At 44.3% G+C, this 21,448-nt stretch overlaps 1 protein-coding gene across 5 annotated transcripts in view; it reads right to left on the reverse strand.

Moving 5' to 3' along the window:
- The window catches only part of frmd4ba (FERM domain containing 4Ba), a 48,491-nt gene extending 29,390 nt beyond the window's left edge, over positions 1 to 19,101 (reverse strand). The window contains exon 1 of one of the 5 annotated variants that reach the window (XM_061727915.1): positions 18,773 to 19,101. Coding sequence is in view for 4 of the 5 variants with exons in the window: in XM_061727910.1 (XP_061583894.1) it covers positions 1,801 to 1,962 (162 nt within the window). In the remaining variant the exon portion in view is untranslated. Of the gene's footprint in view, positions 1 to 1,800; positions 2,043 to 18,772 lie in introns of those variants that run through there. The other 4 variants (XM_061727910.1, XM_061727914.1, XM_061727913.1 and 1 more) reach the window with 4 other exon arrangements.
- Positions 19,102 to 21,448: the final 2,347 nt, after the last annotated feature.

The raw sequence follows: 21,448 nt of genomic DNA on the forward strand, positions 1-21,448 counted from the left end.
GATGGATGGATAGATCAATAGATAGATGGAGGGATGGACAGATAGATACATCTATTACTTCTGCTGTAATAGATGCTTTATAAATAAAATTGAATTGAAAATATCAGCAGAAACCTTTGCATTACGTTAACTTCAGCATCACCCCCACTTCTACTATGATTATAAGTCCAGATACAATGGAAGCCGTTTAAAGCTTTTATATCTCAGTGGTCCACAGGAGGCAAGGATCTGTGTCACTTACAACAATCTGGCAAATGAAAGAATGACAGTGAAAAGTACTTCTCAGTGTGTTTTACTGTGTTTTACTTCCACAGGAAGAAACGTCTGTTCTGGGATTAATGCCATGTTTTAAACAGGGATAAATCATTAGCCACACGCCACGCGTTCTCGTGTCAGTGCAGCCCGCCGTCGCTCCAAGGGCTTATCAATCAATGCTGTGTTGTGGTGATCCAGTGACATCAAAACACATAAACAAGGACAAAGGCCTTCAGTCAACAGCGTCATCTCAAGCTAAAAGCATACAAGCATCCCCCCGCAAGTCTCCCCTCGCCAACAAACACTGTGCATGTCACTCAAGTCTCAAACCAATTCTAGCAGCTCACTTCAAACAAACTTCACCGTTAAAAGCAAATGTGTTAATTCTTTAGAATACACACGATTATCTTTATTTATCAAAGACGGGCAGACATCCCCGTCCTCAGTCCAGCTGGGGTGAGGAGCTCTGCAGAGCGACGTCATCCCTTATGTAAAAGACCCAGGTCACGAGCGTCATGGTGAGCGGGGGGCCTTGACGCCGCTTCACACCACCGTCAGCCCGCCCGAGCTCGGCTAGGGACGGGTGGGGTCCACCACCCCGCAACACAGACCAGATCTGCAACTCACCTCTCAATGCAATAATTCAAAGAAAAAAGTCAATAAAATACTTGAAAACCTCAATTTTAAACTCTGGAGGTTTATTAGAGAACAATAAATGACCTTTTCTAATTTGTATCTTTTAAAGCAGCACTATGTAACTTTTCCACCTTAATATCATATTTCCAGAGTCATTGTGATGGTACATCAACTTCCAACAGGTTTAATGAACCTCTGTCATGGTCTGAGGGGTCTGTACCGCCTTCACTGGCACTATGTAACTTTGAGGTGCATGTAGGAACCCTTCCACACTACTGGTAAAACACTACCGCTTTTGTCCAAAGGAGCCGCCAAACTCAACAAAAGCTGAAAGTTACATTGTGCTGCTTTAAGAAAACATTCATTGTACACATATCTACTGTAGTAACTAAATATTTGCCCTGTAAAGACTTGAAGACAACGCCGTATCAGCTATATTTACTTTAAAGGATGTTGTAAGTCTCGCTGAAGGCTGCTGGACATCGCTGTAAACACAGAAACACTCGTCCACTCGTAGTTTCCTGAGCGGTTACAGCGGCCGTTCAGGTGTTAGGGCGAGTCTCAAATGCAACTTTGAGAGTTCCCGTCTTCAGCCAAACAGCAGAGATCAAACGGCCCGGCCATGCTGCTTTTCAAATGACTGCCACATGTGGAGGCAGGAGGACCCTTAAAAAGCAGGCGAGTGACTCACGAGAGGCAGCCTGCTCCTCCTCACATACATGGAAATACGCATTAGCATGCACTAATGAGCCAGATGAGAAGAAGCACAGCCTCACTTCAGCCACATTAACTTCAAAAGTACTCACCAGAGCAGTAAATAAAATAAACACAAACACATGCTATTTGCAACTCTACTTTCTTCTTTCAGCAACTATTTGTGCTGCTGTGTCTCGAAAAAAGCTGGCATACCTGGTAGCATTTTCCAATCCTGAACCAGGCTTCCATGAAGCGCCTGCACGGCATCAGCCCCTGACTGTACCACCTCCTCAGCGTCTGGTGGGCCAGACTCCAGACGAGCTGGCTGCCCGATGCCACCAGGTCTTCCATCCCTCGGATGATGCGCATAGCCATGACTGAGTGCAGTCCCTCTCCTCCGGCCGGTTTTCTACCTACACCAATCAAAGCTTGTGCTTTCAGAGCGAGCGCAGGAACTCATGGGTCGACCAGCGTGTTGCTCCAGAGCAACCGGCTGAGAGGAGCATCGCAGCTCCAGCACATACACTAGCCTACTATGTCTCCCTCGCTGATGTAATGTCAGTGAGAGTCGGCGCTCTGGAGAGGCTGGAGCGGAGCAGTGTGCCTCAGGCTCGGTCCTGGGCCCCGGTCCAAAACACTGCCTCAGAGAGCAGGGGAGGGCAGGACAGAACCACGAGGCCCCTGCTGCAGAGGCTGTCTCTCCTGCACATAAACACAACTGTATACAAACACAACGCACAGGCAAACAAACCTTTCCAAGTCTTGCTTATTTTACTCTTTGGCTCAGACTGTTACAGCATTGAAATAGAGTGTTTTTTCTTATTTTAGGTTGCTGTTTTGTTCCTGCACTCACTACATTTCCATTGTCTGAAAAGGGTGTGGGAGCGGTCTGTCACTTTGTCCTGGACATGGTGGCAGTTTCCTGAGGAGGCCAGCCATTCCCACCCATTATGTTCCACAGGACGCTAAAAATAAACGGTCTCGTTGGGATCGCCAGGGCTGGTACGACTGACATGGCAAAACTGAAGCGAAACTGCTGGGCAAATATCCTGCAACGTGAAAATGCTGAGGAGAAGCGTCCTCTTCCTTTGCACAGCTGCACTTTATAAACATCTGTCGCACATGAGCCGGACAGCTACTCAGCTAAACCAGTTAGAGCGCAAAAACAATGCATGAAAAACAGAAGAGATTAAGTAATTCTGCTCATCTGGATTCGATATCAGGCCGTTTGTTTATATGACCCCTAGCTTCATAACATGTCCAAGTGCCCAGTCGCCATGAAGCGCTGCTGCCGTTGGAGGAGCGCCACTACTAGTGAGACGGGAAATTGCATAATCATGTTCAGCTTGCTGTGCAACTTTATGATTATGTTTGCTCACTCTTACTTTTTGTTTGTTCCTCTATAGTGTAGCAAAATAATCTTTCTTTGGGGGGATTAGTAAAGCACAATTCAATTAGTTTAACTTCAATTCAGTTCGCTTACGGGATTATGTGCTATAATCCATTAAAGTATGAACCAGTAGCTATTCCTGGAGGGCAAAATCAATTATCGGGGGGCTCATTGTCGACGCAAGCATGCAGCCTGACTGGCTCGCCGCGACAAATGCGGACACATGCAAAGGCCTTCGCTGCCTCCAGCTACACGGAGGACACGGGCTGATGTTTTTCAAGCGCTGTGTTGTGGTGGCGTGCAGACAGAGTCCTCAAATCAGAGATTCAAATCAATAAAAGATCAGTTTCTTGTTAGTCCGAGGCCTTTTACAAATTAACTATTAAAGTTATTTATAAAACACAAAACTAAGCGAATCATCTTAGTCAGTGCATCAATAAAAAGAAAGAGGTGTTCATTTAAGTTGAACATGTCAAAATATTTCACGACTGTTTAACTGTATAAAATAAGTTAAAATAGTTTCTCCCTTTGTCGTCACATGCCTCCAGGCAACTGCTGAGCCGGGTCTATCCTGCAGGGCTGGTAATCATGTAAGAAGGGGCAACAAATGTAAATAATATGATTAAGTTTAGGGCTATTATTTCAAAACAATGGCTGCAACCCTTAAAGGTCCCGTATTATACTTTTTCTGACCTTTAAATGGTCAAAATTGACTAAAATATATCCAGTTTTGAAAGAACAGGCTTACCAGGAGCTTCTGCCATATTTTTTTTTCAAATGAACTTCCTGATCATGCAGACAGAATTTACATATTTCATGTAAACTCCACGCACAGATCAACCGAGCCAATGCATCAGTCACGTAGAGTGTATAAGTAAAACTAGAAAAACTCCTGTGATGTCACCCACAGGTTTTTTTGAGAGTGCTTTGAAAACTCCCTTTTCTCGCGCCATGGGCGCAGCAAACGGGCCCAGGAAGACAAAGGGAACGCCGCCAGCACAGTTAGCCATTTTAGCTTAATTAATTCAATCAGTTAAATCAAATCCATCCAAACATCCCCATTTCCAGTGTTAACAAAGCAACATCTGGAACAAGTTCAGCCAGAGCTCAAAGAAAAGCCAGCTGAGCTGTTCTGAGACCATAACATTAGGTCACCCGTTGTTTCCGAAGACCAGTTTTGAAGTTCCTTATTCTTCATACAGGACGCAGCCATGTTGCCCGAGAAGCCAGCAGGATCACGCCCACTGTATGTCCATCAAAGTTTGGTTACCAGCTCCTTCAGCCGAACCCCATCGAAATATCTACAGAGCTGCTGTCAGATGTTTACAGCGGGATTTACCTTTTAACATGTTCTCAGTGCTGAAATCAAAAATGACTGTTGCATTTAGCCGATGCTGGGTTCATACAAACGGCTGGTTGCTTTGCTAAGCGACAATTACAGATGAGGAAGTGATAGCGGCTACTAAGTGGCTGAGCCAACTGTCAATCAATCATATTAGAAATAAATATTGGTTTATATAAACTCTCCTGGCGTGGTATAAAAAATGTACCCCCTCACAGTCGTCATGGATGTGAAATCAAACGATGTAAATATGTTTATTTCTAAAGTTGGACGTTTTAACCATCGGTGGAGATGGACTCACTTTTGCAGCCTCTAGTGGCCGGTGGAGGAACTGCACTGGATTTTAGTGGGACACCGTTGCCTCGGTTGGTGCTGAGGGGCCAGAGCTGTTGCAGTCTTGGTAGCCTACGGACGTGATGGAGGGTCGCCGCCAACTTCCACTTGGAAAGGTTCTGAAATGATTTCTCATGGCTCTTGGCTCCTCCAGCAGATCCACAGCAGAGGAGCTGTGGAGCTGCAGAAATAACTCCTGCATTTAGCTGAAGCTCAGTTATCATAAGCAAACTCTTAGCCAAGCTGCACCCTCAGACCCTTCCAGGCCAACCCACAGCCAGTTACGGTGGTCCACTGGTAGAAATAACAACCCATCAAAAACTTGATGCTTTCTCAGGTCTTTATTCACAGCTCAGAAGTTAATATACAGCGCTAAGTAGCAAAACTGACAACAGCTAGCCATTGGCTCTGCTGACAGTCAATCAAAGGTCCACGCCCCTCATATTACCTCAATTTGTTGCTTTATAAAACTTTACTTGATGTGGTATGAAAAAAAAAAATGTCAACACCAGTCACCATGGATGTGAAATGTGGTTGTGGAGACCAAACCGGTCCTGTACATGTGCATCTCTGCTGTAAAGTTGGACATTTTAACAAGCAGACTCAACAGAGACTGACTCACTTGCTGAGCCAGCCCTAGTGGCCACCAGAGGAACTACTACTTTTACTCATAGCGGTTCGGCCTCAGCCCTGAAGTTGGTTTACTGACCCTTACCGAGCCACATGAGGGGTCAACCCTGCCCTCTAACGCAATTCAGCTAAACAAGCCTGCAGTTTTCTCTGCCAAGGCAGGTTAATGGCAGCTGAACCTTTGACTGATTTAGGAAGGTAACCAATAACAGCAGAGGGAAAATCGTGGCTGCAGTTTCTGAGTGGCAGTTTAAAGGGGACCTATTATGGCATCTAATACCTATTTTAAACCTTGAATGTCTTAAAAACAAGCTTTTGAGTGTTTTTCATAATAGGTCCCCTTTAAGTGGGAAAATCGGTAGCCTATTAGGTAATTGCAGCTATTTATTATTAATATTTATGTTTAATTTATGATAAAGGTAACAAAGGGGCAGGGTTAAATAAGTTTTACTTCTACACACACACACACACACACAGTCACTTAGTCACATGCATATACACACACACACACACACGCATGATCATATACATACACACATACACACTGGCTTGTTCACCTGCATGCTGGCTCTCTAGTTTTTGGGTTTAGGTAGCGGTAGCGATAGCTTAGCTCAGACTGCGATCAGCTCTCAAGATTTAGGTCGATTGCAGTTATTGTTTTGGTTGGCTCCGTGCCGGTTTCGTGCTTTGTTTGTGTTTTTTTTTTTTGTTGCAGATTTCCAGTGCTTGACGTGTGTCTCCGTGTGTTCCTGCTTCCTGGATTGGCAGTGGATGTCGTCACCCCCCCCCCCAAAAAAAACAAAAAAAAAAACACACTGGGTTTGTATGTGTATATTTATGTATGTGTACGCATTTGTGTGCGTATATATATGTATATATATTAAATATAGTAATAATGCACATATATACACTTTTGGTTTCTACCGTCATGGTATCAATCAATAATATGTGTGCAGACAAGGTAGAAAAAAAAAAAAAGAAAAAAAAAAAAAAATAAGTTTTACTTCTACCTGCTCCTTTTCGGACACTGTTTTTTTTCCCTGTTTGTATTACGTTTTTGTTGTTGTTGCTTTTTTTCTGTATGTTTTGAATTTGTTTTAAAATCTAATATTTTTTTCCTTATGTGTTCGAAATAAAGAATTCAATCAATCAATCAATCAAATCAATCAAGTAAAAAAGAAAAGTCCACTGTGGGGCTTGGCCAATATGAACAGGGGTCAGCTTTACATAGCATGGGACATTTACATAATATTTATCAAATAAGGTCTGATCTTTTTGTGATATAAATACTCAAAAAAAAAATTAATTTCCTGTTTCCAGCAATCACAATGACGGACCCTTAAGGTCTGAGAGAAAGTAGCTGTGTTTTCCAGGTATGACATTGTTAGCTCGTTTTAATATAATACCGCCTCCTAGTCTCCACCTCGGCCTGCCTCCAGCCTGGTACAACAGCCTTCAGCTCCATGAGCTCAGACTGTGGTCACCCCGTCTGAAGTCACTCTAGTGTTACTACTGAGGTCATGTGCTGCACACAAGACCTCGCTCGCTTAAAGGCTCTTTCTTCTCAAGCTCTTGTTATCAATTGACCCCCTCTGAGGAACTCTACAATTGATTGTTGTGGATAAGAAGCGGTGGCTCACATATTTTATGTGTGTGCTGCTCTGTCCCTGCATAACCAGCAGATGGGGAAAGTGAGTGCAACCTGACCCGTGGAGAACAAAGAGGGAAGACTGAGAGCTCCAACTGATAGTGCATGTTATTTCGTCTGGAGGGTTTTTCCATTACCTTTATTCCAATGTCATCTTCTCCTGTTAATATGGCTTCGTGTCACTTGTGACACTGAAATGGAAACTTTAATAAGAGCACCGACAGACAGGCTGTTACAGTTCTGCTCAGTTCTGTCCCGGGGGATCCGCGTTAATACGCCCGGCTCTGCTGAGAATACAAGGCAGGACATGACAAGGCCCTGCTTCTTGTCCCCGGGCTCATTTCAACACGGGCTGGTTATTACCTCGTACAGTAAGTGGTTGATTAATGGTGTAAATGGTTGGAGGTCTGCCAGGGACTGAAACAGTCACAAGTGTGGGTGACATCCACAGCTGTCGTCCACGCAGGCCTGCAGCTGACAGGCTGTGCCCCACACTGAGGTTTCAGACGACGCGCTCAATGGACGACTTTCTCCACACTGAGCCTGACACAAACACGTGCAGGAGGGCCTGCTCCCACTTATAATACCCTTTCCTCACGGGAATATGATGCCCACATGCTTTTCAAAGCTCCTGTCACTTCCAGGAGGAAATGAAGCCAGTGGACGCAGCTGTCAGAGACCATGATACCCGTTAGGAGGATGATTTGTAATCCTACATCACAGATTAATAAATGAGGTTCATAAAACATGAAAGAGGGCTATCTTTGGTCCTTGCGAGTGTACGTCCTCCTTCCTAATGAGCTCTGGTGCTGCAATCTGGAAAAAATGAAAGGTCCTGCTGACTGTTCTCCCTCTACTTTAATTTCTGCTTTTGTATTCTTTGAGAGCAATAAAGTGACAGGTTTTTTCAAACATGCCTACCTTGGGGGAATATAGATTTGACAACTGAGCCAGTAAGTGAGACAAAGCCATATTAAAATATTTTTTTCCCCCCACTTCATCTCTTAAAGAACCTCCAAGACGTGTTAATTATAGCCAATTAACACCATGTGATCAAGCTCCATTTGGTAAATGAATGGCGACACAAAGAAGCCCATTGTGCACGCTGAGGCGGTACAGTCAATTCTAGCTTTGTGAGGCCGTGCAGAGGAAGAAGAGAAGAAAACACAAGGTGGAGAGGGAGGTAGGGCCGGCGGCTGCACCATCCACCTATCTGCTGTACGGTACGGTGCTCAGGGCCACACGGGAGGCCACGGGCCACGGCTAAGCATTTGTGTGCATAACCCAGATACTGCGAGGAGGAGGAGGTCACAGCGGGGGAGGAGCGTGGGGATACAGCCCAAAAACCGCCCCGGGTGCTAAGATTCATCAAGACGCCTCTTTGAAGACGCATAAAAGCTTTTGTCAGAAGATTTTAATACCATAGCCAAATGATGGAACGTGTGTGTGTCCAAAGGCACGCCATTCAAAGCCAGAGGTCAGGGGTGATGAGTTGAGGACCACACAGAATACAGTTCTAAAATAACACAATAAGACAATAATAAGATTATGACATAAATAGGGAAATAAGTAGAATTATCATATCATCAGAATAAACACACAAAAAAATAAAACCCCCTTTCATAGATAAAATTAAAAGATCTTTCAGTGTTCATCATTTCTTTGTGAATAATTGTTTAGATGTGAGAATGTGAAGAAAACGCATCCTCTTTCTATGCCCCCTTCATCCTGCACAGGCTCACGGTGGTGGAGGGACGATGGTCTGGGCTCGTTTTACAGGCCCCAGGCCCCTGAATGGCTGCAGAGTTCACCACCCACTACTTTCAGGGTTTATCATTACTCAGTACCACCTGCGCTTGAGCCCTAAAGCCTTAAAGTCTGGTGTGTTTGAGTTGCTGGAAGACTGCGCTGTGCTGGGGCACGGTACGATTGCGGGGGAGGTAAACGATGCACAATGAATAGTTAAACAACATGGAGGGGTCATCGAGGAAACTCAAAGATTTTAGAGGGTTGCATTTGACCTGAAGACTGAAAAGGAGCTGATTCTCTTACGCCATAGATCAGGGTCTCCCAACCTGGGGTCCGGGCCCCCCCTGGGGGGGCGCCAGAGATCTCAGGGGGGGGCGCGAAACTTTGTCTGCTTCGAAATTATGCACTTGTAAAAATTATATTTGCGAATGAGTCATTCAAAAGACATTGTTAGGAATCATTTATGAATGTCTTGAATATCTTTTGTGTTTTTTATACACTGGTGACAAACACAGGAAATTATTTCATTCCTTATTATTACAGTATATCATTACTCAACATTTAATCTACTCCGACAGGTTGTTAAAGGAAAAATGTTAAAAAATGTGGGTCTCATATTAAGAGACATTTTTCAGAAATATTTTTATGTCCTTTTGTGCGTATTTTATACATTGGTGACATTGGAGAAAAACAAAGTCATATGTATACAGAGTAAACCAAAGAGAAATGTATCAAAAAAACATAATTCATGTTAATTTTTTCAATTAATGACTATTTTGGTGCTAGTACGTACGGGTCGGGGGGCCTGGCTGGTCTTAGACACAAGTAGGGGGGGCTCCAAGGAAAAAAGGTTGGCAACCACTGCCATAGATCATCGCAGCAACACAACGATTCAAAAAACACCAGCAAGTTTTGCAAAGGAAGATAATAAAGATGTTGACATGACCCGTCAAAGTCCATCCCTCCACGCCACTGTACTAGCACGATGCTCCCTATGTCCGTGTGGAATAGCCGCCCTCCTCTGCTGCACTTGGAAATAGTTCAGAAAGCAGCAGCTCATCTTTGAATTAGCATAAAAAAGGAATGAAACATGAACACAAAATTCCAGTCTTGCCCCTCCACTGGTTCTTTGTCCAAGTGTTTAAGGATTTTAATGCTTGAAACGGATCGATGCCATCCTATTTCTCAGATGAAGGAGCACCGCAGTAACCCGGCCGGTATCCACTAGATACTCCTGGAAACATGTAAAACAAACAAGTGCTCCAGCTTTTGCAGTAGCTGCCATGAATATATGGAAGAGTTTACTTGCCTGTGCCCAGGAGTTAGATCGTAAACACATTTAAATGTGTTCTCAAGTCTTCTCCTTGGCTTGTACTGTTTGTCTCTTTTACTGCTCATTTGTTGCTATTAACTACATTTTCACTGTCTTTTATTGCTTTGTTGTTTGTACTTGTCCATTTTTATTTGGTTATAAAACATTTGGGTCAACAAAATGCTTGTAAATGTGCTCTATAAACAGGGGTGCACACAAGCCGGGACTCGAGGGCGAGTCTACTGCACGTTTTAGATGTTTCCCTGCCTCAACACAACCCTGATAGACAAGGCTGTCACCAACAGAGTTGTGTAAACCTTGATGACGTGTTGATGACGACCAGTGATTAGAATCAGGTGTGTTGAAGACGGGGAAACATCTAAAACATGCAGTAGACTAGGTCTGGAGTCCCGGCTTGTGTGCACCACTGTCTATAAATACATCTGAGTTGTGTCCCTTTATGAAATGAAGCAACATTGTAAAGAAACACATACAGGACATACACAAATCAGCTACGTCAAGTTGTTGTTGCTAAGGTGACGCAATCCAGATAGCAGGATTGCACCTCTGGATCATGACTGAGCCCTGACTGTACACGACTTTGTCAGGCTACGAGCATCCAGATTGGTGAACTATATATTTCTAGCCACAGTCCCGGACAGATGTACTACAGAGCCCTTTGAAACAAAGATCTGACGTGAGAATACTCACCAGTGTCCTCCAGTATCAGGTGTCGGTATGACTGACAACCCTATTCTTGTCCAGCTGTGTGACTACAAAGGTGCTCGGTGGGCTGCCGGCTCCCAGAGGTCGCCGTCATTGTCAAAGAATTGAGTCACAACGTGGATAAATCCCCCAAACAAGGCGTCTGCTTCCACTATCAGCAACCTGATCATTCTGGGGGGGTGAACCTGGGAATCATCGCACTATGATGTCTCATTCAATACGTTTGAAATCCTCATTTTCCCTCATTCCGAACCAGCTGCTACACACCCCTCCGTGCTTTTCCATTATTCACGAGTGACAAACTACTCCACATGCAAACACACTTAAACATTTAACTGCATAAATATTGCAAGAGCTGCTGTGACAGAAACCCCCTGCCCCGTTCATGCTCACACTGAAGCCCATTATTCAGACCAGGTGCACGCAGGAACACAAATAAGTTGGCCGGACTTCCTGCATCCTGAAGGTCAATGTGAGTAAAACAGCTATCTCCCAAAAGAACATATGTTTTCCTGCTTATCAACACACGTGAAGGCTTCGTCTCAGAGACTCCCACCCCCCTCCTCCACCTTCCTCCACCCTCAACCTGCTGTAGGCACAACTCGCTCATTTCTGCAGTGTGATTTTTGCATCACATCTCACCCCTTCTGCACTCCAGCCAGCTGCCTCTTGAGTGCAGGAAAACGTGTCACGTGCATGACCTCCCGGTGGGTATCACGCGTGTGAATGCTCATGTATTTCATGTGTGAAAATGACTTCTGGCTGACCGGGGTTTATGATAGACGTGCACATAAAGAGCACACAGGACGGCGACGACTGATCCAGAGAGAATGGTCCTTTAGGTGCAGTAATGGAGCTGAGAGTCAGTGCAGCGCAGAACTTTGTGCGTTTTTGGGGGTTTTGTTTGAGCATTTTTATCAGCTGGTTGTTCTGGCGCTGGGCTCCACAACGCCAGTGTTTTGGTTCTCTCCCGCTGCTCTCATCACGTCCACTGCGGCTTGCAGAAACCGTTTCCAGCACAAAGCCTCTCATAAGCCCATTGTACACCACCTGCACTCCACAAAAAGGCTGACTGGTTAAAAAAAAAAGAAAATACCAGCAAGAGTGAAAAATGTCAACAATGGAGCTGGCGGCAGTGTAAATGCAGTCGAGCAAGTCAGCGAGCGAAAAGGACAAATCACTGGAACTAAACCTTTACTCGCAAAGCTGTTGTTTTCATAGAGGAAATGAATTACTCCTGTCACTATTGTTTACAGACAACTAACATTTTAATCTACTTGCGCCTGATTACTGATGTTTCATGTCTATACAGTGGTTTAAAACCATAAATATCTGGATCATCTACTGGTGTAAGTTTGTGAAGAAGGAATAAGTACCACCAGGACTGTGATTAGTCTTCATCATCCACCACTTGCACAGTAAATGACAAAGGTACTCATTCAGGTCTGAGCGTCACCAAAATACTTTCAGCAGCTCGTCATTCTGAATCTGTCAGGCTTTGTAACCTGATGTAACGTCTAATCTGCTGATATGATCTATTTCCTGTGAGAAAGCTGGAGAAGAAGACATTTCTTCAGACACGCAATCCATCTGCTGTCATTCATTCAGCATTCTGATCAACGACTCAAAATGCAACAGAAATATTTCCTAGTTTGACCATGGTTAAATTAATAATTACTCAACTTGCGTGAGAAAATATAAAAAGAATGTCCACTGAAAAACAGCAAAGTTCCAAAATGTTTTATACTTCTCCCCCATAAAACCTTTACTTGTGTCATCTTCCTCTAACCAAGACTCAAGTATGATGCAAACACTTGTAACCACAGTCTGGTCCAGACGACACAGCTAAACACCTCCTCACAGCCGCTACCCCCCCCTGGACAGACCCAGGACTAGTGTTCCTGCCTGTCCACTCGCCACCTGTTACAACGGCTCCATGCACACCACATCACCTTTGTTCAGCCACAAGCACTTTCTTGGCATCGTTGTGGCCGATGATGACTGACCGTGACTAAAGCGGGGAACATTACAGACGCTGGTCTCCTGGCAGGCCTCTGGTAACTTAGCCGAGGCATGCGCTGCTGGGCGGGCCGCTCACATGGTACACAGTCATCGTGTGGTACACAGTCATCGTGTGGTACAGACTCATGTATTTCAACAGGAGAAAACACATTTCTTAGGAATCTGAGAAAGAAAAAAGATCAGCTGCCGGTTTCTGTATCACATCAAGCTTGTTTTGACTTTCATGTGGGCCTTTGTCTGTGTCAGATGCAGCTGGGATGCTCGGTTTTGGTCCACAGGGCTGCTGATAATGACTTCCCTCCCCTCCGTGACCCTCTTCCATCGTCCACAGCCCAAACTGCAGCACTGAAGGTGACTGCAGCTGGATGATTTCTGATGCTCTAAACTACAGGCGATGTGGGCCACGCACACGCTTGTGTGTGTTTGTGTGTGTGTGTGTGTGTGGGTGTGAGACTAACGCCTCCAGCATTATTGTCTACTATACAACAATCTATAAATCTATTGACAGTACAACCCAAAATCTATTTTACTTACTAAGCTACAGTTGACAACATATATAGCACTCCGACAAAAGATGAAATTACTTTGTGGGGTAGGAGAAGGAGGGTGAGGGTTTGGGTAGGGGGGGTGTATCGTGGAGCGTCTCCATCTCTTCTGGCACCAAATGTGTGAACTCACACATGGGGTTTCAGGAGCTGAGCTCTATCGATCACGGCGGATATGAGGCCGTGGGGTATCTGCTGTGGAAGCGAAGAGAAGCTCTGTTTTGAGCCTGAGAGGGTAATAATAGAAGCTCGGGCCCCGTCTCTCCACCCGGACTCACATTCAGCATGTAGGCAGTCTCACTCATTACCATGAGGTGTTTGAGCACCCCCTCCCAGCATCACCTCTCTGCTGCGTTGAGGAGGAAAAGGGAAAAAAGAGATCACAATGGATGGGAGGATAAATGGAAAGAGAGGCTCCCGAGCACCATGATGTCAGGGCTGATCACTCCCCCTCCATCTCTCCAAAACCTCTCAGGCGAGTCAACAGCAGCTCAAACCAGACAGAGGCAGACAGAGGGGTAGTGGAGGGCTTTCCTTTGTTGTTATTTTCATTTTCTCAGCCTCGCAGCGGTCACATCCCAGTCTCACACATGAAGATGAGGAGGAGGAGATGCGCCGAGCGCAGGGTGATCTGGAGTAAACGCTGCAGAGGTCCGTTAGGTTCCCGCTTACGTCCAGCGCCTGAGGTAATGAGGGAAGCTGCTGATGAGAGGCTGGATCTGTTGCAGATATACAGCTCAGCTGCCCACCTCTGCACCTGCCCCCCTGTGCACCTGCCCACCTCTGCACCTGCCCACCTCTGCACCTGCCCACCTCTGCACCTGCCCACCTCTGCACCTGCCCACTTCTGCACCTGCCCCCCTGTGCACCTGCCCACCTCTGCACCTGCCCCCCTGTGCACCTGCCCACCTCTGCACCTGCCCCCCTGTGCACCTGCCCACCTCTGCACCTGCCCACTTCTGCACCTGCCCCCCTGTGCACCTGCCCACCTCTGCACCTGCCCCCCTGTGCACCTGCCCACCTCTGCACCTGCCCACCTCTGCACCTGCCCACCTCTGCACCTGCCCATCTCTGCACCTGCCCCCCTGTGCACCTGCCCACCTCTGCACCTGCCCCCCTGTGCACCTGCCCACCTCTGCACCAGCCCCACCTGCACTTTAAAGAATTTTACCAGAAAATAACAGCAGAACACTGACAGCATCTGTATTTTACTGTTACTTTATAGTACTTTGCAGTACTGATATATTTCAACAGTAGGTGACTCTATTATGTATTAAATGACTGTAAATAATAATCCATCCATCCATCCATTATCTATACCCGATTTATCCTTTGCAGGGTCACGGGGGTCTGCTGGAGCCTATCCCAGCTCATTACAGGCGAGAGGCAGGGGTTACACCCTGGACAGGTAGCCAGTCCACCGCAAGGCCACATATAAACAAACAACCAGATATACTCATACTCACACCTACAGGCAATTTAGAATCATAAATTAACCTAGTATGCATGTTTTTGGACTGTGGGAGGAAACCGGAGTACCCGGAGAAAACCCATGCAAGCACGGGGAGAACATGCAAACTCCACACAGAAAGACCCTGCTGGGCCTCGGAGTCGAACCGGGGACCTTCTTTTTGTGAGGCAACAGTGCTAACCACAAATTTTTACACAAATCTACATAAAGATATAGTAAACAAATATCAGATTTTGGAATATCATATCAATTCAATTAAAAAAATATTTTATTAATCCATGAATAAATGAAACACTAACAAAGTGCTGTGACAGCGTGAGGTTCTTTAGCGATGAGTGTTGGTGTTAAAAATAATCAGTAACGGTGCTGATCCTGATCTTTATGTACAGCTGGAATCTTTATGGACTGAAACCAGAGTGGTAGTTAAATTAAGGCCCCAGTAAAGCTTGTTGGGTTTAGAGCTCGTTGGATTTAAAGCTCGTTGGGTTTAGAGCTTGTTGGGTTTAATTAGGGTTGTCCCAATGTGATCATGTGATCGGAAATCGGGCCCAATCTCGTTGTTTTCTACTTGATGTTTTATATATATACATATGTTTTATATATATTTTATTCTCATTATTTTGATCAACGCATCAAACAGATGATAGAAAAAAATGCTAAACAACTGGTGTATCAACAAGCAACGTCCACGTTATTTTGCACGACAACGCTGTTAATAAGGAGAAAGCTGTGGGTGAGGTGGGGGTGCGGAGTGTGGGCGGTGTCACCTAAAGTGAGTTCAATAAAATTGTTTGTTTTTGGTGATCTGTGCATGCGTACAGCCGTGTTACAGCGGAGGCCAATGAATAAAAGTTAAGATACAACGGTGACTGAAAAGCTGGCGTCTGGCGTCTGTGTCGTCTTCCTAGGCAACGGTTTTAGCATGTTGGTAGTATTTCCTCCCTTTGACGTAACATTTACTTGGCAAGTATTGGAAGTTGCCCTGTTGTTTTCTTTTTTCGTACTTTTTTACTGAAATGTAACCACTTTCGAGCGTTTGTATCTATTTGTATCTATTCGTTTGTACTATTACTATTGACTCCTACGCAACGTGCGCGATGACGTCATTCGCGCCCACAGGAATTAAAAACGTAATTTAAACACTGGGAACCGGTTCTGGTCAAGAACCAGTTCTCGATTCCCATCCCTATGCGAGAGTCGAACCAGGAACCGTCTTGCTGTGAGGCAACAGTGCTACTAACAATATGATTACAATATGATTGATTGATTATCTGTGTTGTGTCTAATAAGATTTTATTTTCTTTTTTTCTTGTGGAAAGTGTTTAAATTTAGAAAATAAGGCTGGATTAGTTTGAAAACAGAAGGAAGTGATCACCAGTGACAACATTTGAGATATTGCTATTAAAAGTCTTTTATCTTTTTGAAACATATATAATTCATGAAAGATAAGAGAAAAAAGGTTTAATGGTTGCAAATATAAAAATCTAATCTTTCTTGTAAATGTGTTTTCCAACGTTGTTTGCTGTGAAGAACCAACAAAACAGAAATATTATATTTTAACTGCTGATATAATACATTCAAGAATCAGGTGTTCTTACTCCAGAGACAGAGTTTCTAATAAAAACAGTTGTCCACATCGTCCACCACGGCTTTAATACATTTGAATAGTTTGTTTATTTTGTTTTCTTCATTTGAACCTTGCACCGTCGCAACTGTGATTAATTTCCTTGATGCCCCCGGGTCACACAGCTTTTACTCTGAAGTGCCTGGATCGATATCCACTGATGCTCATGGGTAACCTATAAATCCATTTTTATGTCCACATTCAAAAGAACACATTAGAAAGGGGCCAATGCAGCATTTTGAAAAGCATTTGTTTGCATGGTGGTAACTGTGAGCCCCCCAAACACATCACTGCTCATTTAATGTGGTCTCTGTTATTTAGAGCAGTTTCCAGAGGATTCCCCAACCCACCGGTAGGCCCTGTCCCGAGCTCATGCCAGAGTTTGTTGCTTTATTCTGAGGGAAAATAAACAAAACAGCTCCGAGCATCATTATTCTATATAGAGAGACGTACCAAATCCTCATTTCATGTGGGTTTGTAGCTATACTTGAGTAGTAAACTTTTGAAACTTCTGTTATTTGTGAAACTAAGGCCTCAGACTCTTTGTTTCGGTCAGGATTTCCTGTCTGGGAGGAAAAAGCAGACATGAAACAAGGAAAAGAGATGTCGTGTCGCCTCGTGCGCCGGCGAGGAGCAGAATCCTGCTGATGCGGCTTCTGCTGCGAGCCCCATTAGCTTCGGTGGAACCGCAGAAAATACCGGCATTCAGGACACCCCCAGCAAACGCAGGAGGGAGGAGGCATCAAACTAAAAACTGTTTCACTGTTCAAGTCAGAACCAGCAAAAAAAGCCTCGGTGAAGCTTTGTTCTGTTTCAACTGTGTGCCTGAGAATTTACCCCGAATGCTTCATGTAATCGCTTTCATGTACATGTAAAGGGCAAGTTATAACAATTATAAATGCTTGACACGAAGCATTAACAGCCTATGAGTTGCAAGGAGCAGTCTTTGGCCTTCCCCTGTGCTTATCGGGAGCTCCATCTTTCCTCCTGGAGGTTATCAGACATAACCAGTCTAGCAGGAAGCAACACGAGCTGAGTATGACAAACCTGCACGACAGCTGTATCACGTAGCTTAACCAACCATCACCTCGCTCAAATCTGTGCCTCGTGCTGGTCATGTGTGGGAAAGACGAGAAGAATGCTGACGAGCAGCTTTAACACCAAACAGGGGCATCGGAAGAGGTGGGAACTCTCCTGAAGCTCTGGTCACACGGAGCCTTGTTTACCTTTTCAGAGGCTTCCTTATTTATGGATAAGAATGTTAATAAACCTTTATCGGCAGTGTGGCTGGGATGTGCAGAGACGAGTGTTGGGATATATTCTCTGACAGTTAATGGCTTTATTCAGTTGGAAGCGATGACCCCATTAAAAGCAGCTGAACATCCCAGACTGAAGCGACACAAAGCAGTGCTGCCGTTGCAGTTTGCCGGCGTGTGGACGCGTCTAACAGAGAAAGAGAGGGCGCACATGTTGCTTTCATGGAGCACACATTCAACATAGTCACCTACACAAAGCCAAAGCGTCTTTGTTCTGCGTCGCACTGACACTTCCTGTGCCTGGGTTTCCTCAGTTGTGTCACAACAAACGAAGGGCAAAGGAAAAAAAGGGGCCACTTGTCAGTGCGTCTCACACAAGCACTTCTTTTTTATCTTTGGCAATTGGATTTAATTTTGGCCCTGACTGGAGAGCAGATGGGTTTTAAGCTGGACTTGCCTTCCCCCGTAAAGTAAAACCGATGCTGGTTACCAAAGAGATAAAATATTCACATTTTTGTGCTTTAGAGAGGGTTGTTTTCTTTCTTTCTTTTTTTGCCAACCTCTCACTTTTGTTTTCATAGATCTGAGGTGACAAAAGAGGCATGCAGGATATCACATGCCTGCCTGTCCATTGTTTGTTTAGCCCAGGAAACAGGATATTCACAGAGAGGAGAGCCGGCCGGCCCACCACAGAAAATGAACTTTTTTTAAGGGTTCAGGAGAAACTACCTGCCCTCCTTGTGTTTATGGAGCACCACGGGAAATGTGTCCCTTGAGTCTCTGCTCTTCTCAGACATGTCAGATGAATTATGAACAATATCAAACCTCCTGGAGCAGCAAAGCCCTCCTAGCTGGACGTCAGCTGGGAGTTGAAGTGTGGACATGTCAACAGAGGTTTAACCTGTCAGACTTTGTGGGAACTACTGTGTATTAAACAGTGAAGAGAATCCTACATCCAAGCAGAGCTTTTGTGTGTTGGAGAGCAGCGCACCAGCGGGGCGCACCAGTGCCAGACACCCCATCCTCCCCTGGAGGAGATCAAACTACACATTTGGCCCCCAGAGAGTCTTCCGCAGGTACCCAGGCCCCCACACGCTGTTCTGACACCAGATAAGTTGGACAGGAACCGTCTCTCACCTCAAGTCTTTTGTTGTGATGCGGTCGCCGGCGCGCACTATTGTCTCCCCGGAGCGTCTCAGCCGGCGGTCCGAACCACTGCTCTCATCGCGGAGCGCACGCTTCCTCACAGGGAGATGACTGGCTAGAATAACCACTCACTTTCTGCGAAATTCACCAGAAAAAGTCCAAGATAGAGATCTGTTGGCTGTCCGGCATACTGAGCCGGTCTCCTTGCTCACCGCACGGCGAGAGCCATCCACTCACAGCAACCCACTCCCACTCCCACTCCTCCAGCCTCCTCCTCCTGCTGATGGGACAGCTGGACCTGCAGCCGCTCCACGGCTGGATGGGAGAGAGGATTGCTGTTTTTCTGCTGTAGGCTATTAGGTCTGCCCACAGACAATTATGAAGAACCACCCCCTTCATACACGATGTATGCACACTAAAACCTGAATTATGGTTCTGCGTTAAATCGACGCAGAGCCTACGCCGTAGGTACGCGGTGACGCGCACCGTGCGGTGCCCCCCTATGCCGTAGGCTCTGCGTCGATTTAACGCAGAACCATAAATAAGCGTTAAAAGTACACAAAGGGGGTTATAGTCCACGGGCCAGACCAGATGTCAGCACCACTCAAGGTGACACAACTTACTTATGATTTTTGAAAAGATCCATGTCTATAGATGATATTTTGGTATGATAACCCTTCCTGAGTGGCAGCTGAATTGAGGGGGGATGAGGGGGGGTGGCACCCCCCCCCGAAATAAAAACGGTCAAAATCATCCCCCCTGTAAAACTGCCACCCCTCCTTTCCATCCCTTATGTCATTTCATCAATGAAGGTGGTATTACTGCTATTTCAACATTTAGAGTCATCACCAGAAAAATAACACCAGAAAAATAACTTATTTGACATTTTCACCTGTTTCAAATCAATTTTCACTTGAAATAAATAGGGAAATCTGCCAGTGGGACAAGATTTATCTTCTTATTACAAGCAAAACAATCTTGTTCCACTGGCAGATTTTTCTACTTATTTAAAGTGAAAATCTACTTGAAACAGGTGAAAATTGTTGTTTTTTCCAGTGATGAGTCTTGTTTTAAGTGTAATGAGATTTGTTTTACTAAATTGAGACATTTTAACTAGAAATAAGACAAATATTCTTGTTAAGATTGTGAGTTTTTGCAGTGATCCATTTTACTTATCCTGTGAAGGACAGAGTCATATTGATAAGTTCAGAAAACTGTTTTTTATTGTTGTGTTTTGATGTATTTGATGTAAGCCCAGTGGATATTTAAAGCTTACAGAAAGCTGCATTTAACTGCTGCTATGTCATTCCTGCAGTATTTCTGCAGGTGTTTTGGTCACTGCTATTATTTGTAATATATTATATTATTTGTAATCAGCACAAATTATTTGTCCCCATATGATAAAATCCACCATCCCCCCTGATTTTTTTTTACAACTCGAGTACTGGTTATCAGCTCATGAAGTTACTCACCCCCTTAGACTCATGTACAGGATAGCTGTCAATTTTTCACAATATTGTCTTTGGTATCATTTTAAAGGGGACCTTTGGAGCATTCATTCAAGCTAAGATGTGAATCTTTCTGACCAACATAGAGGTCACTGCAGCTCTTTAAACTATAAACAACATACATTTTTACACAGTTTTCGCCTAAATGATATACTATCGTTTAGCCCTGTGTCATCTAGGAACAACAGAGATGCAAAATACAAAAACTGGAATACTCAGGACCATAAGGATTCAGGAAATGTATCACATCTTAGCTTGAATGAATGCTTCAAAGGTGGGCACAGAGCATCTCTACTTTGTCAGCAAAAGGGCGATAAAGACAGATACATGCTTTTAAACAGTGTTCCTCAAAAAATGTGGGAAAGTGTTTGCTTATTTTCCCTTCTACTGTGCAAAATGATTGATTAAAGGAATCTGGAAGAATTTAGCACAGCATTGCTGTGATGGCCCCATGGGCCAGGGTTACTCAGGAAAGTACTTATAAGTACAGCAATAAAGAACTGGATACACAAACAGCACTTACAACTTAACTGAAGACTTAGGTTTGTGAGTTCAAAGGCATCTCGACGGCCATTCAGTGAAAACAGAGCTGCAAGGGGTGCCACAAAATATATTATATTAAAACTAGTCCTTACTACTAACTGTTAAAATGGAGAAGCTAACATCGATTCAAATGTAAAGCATCATATTACTGCGAATGATAATACCTGGGGAAGTACAAGTATCAGACAACACTGGTGATGGAGTAATAAAAAGGGGTCTGTAAAAGGCCTTTTTTGTACATAGTTTTTACATATAGTTGCAAATGGGCATTTTATATAGCTTTTATTGTTTTATTTAGTTATTATAGTGTAAATGTAGCTTATGTAGAGTTATTGTGAGCAAACTATGTGGTTATTTATATTTGATGATTTATGTCAATTGTTGTATTCATAATTTGTTTCTATTATTCATATTTATCCACATGATTTGTATTTGATGGTAAATGTATTTATATTGTATTTTACATTTTTTGTATTTATTTGTAAATTGGGTGTTATCTTATAAATCAAAGACGATGGTAAAAACAATGCTATTTGACTTCTTTTGTGAGAAGAGTGAAAGATGAATCCCATCTTTTTTTGTGTAGAAATGGATGCGTGCACTCAAGATTAAAGAC

This window comes from Cololabis saira, chromosome 8 (genome assembly GCF_033807715.1).
Source record: "Cololabis saira isolate AMF1-May2022 chromosome 8, fColSai1.1, whole genome shotgun sequence".
In the NCBI taxonomy this organism is placed as follows: Eukaryota; Metazoa; Chordata; class Actinopteri; order Beloniformes; family Belonidae; genus Cololabis; species Cololabis saira.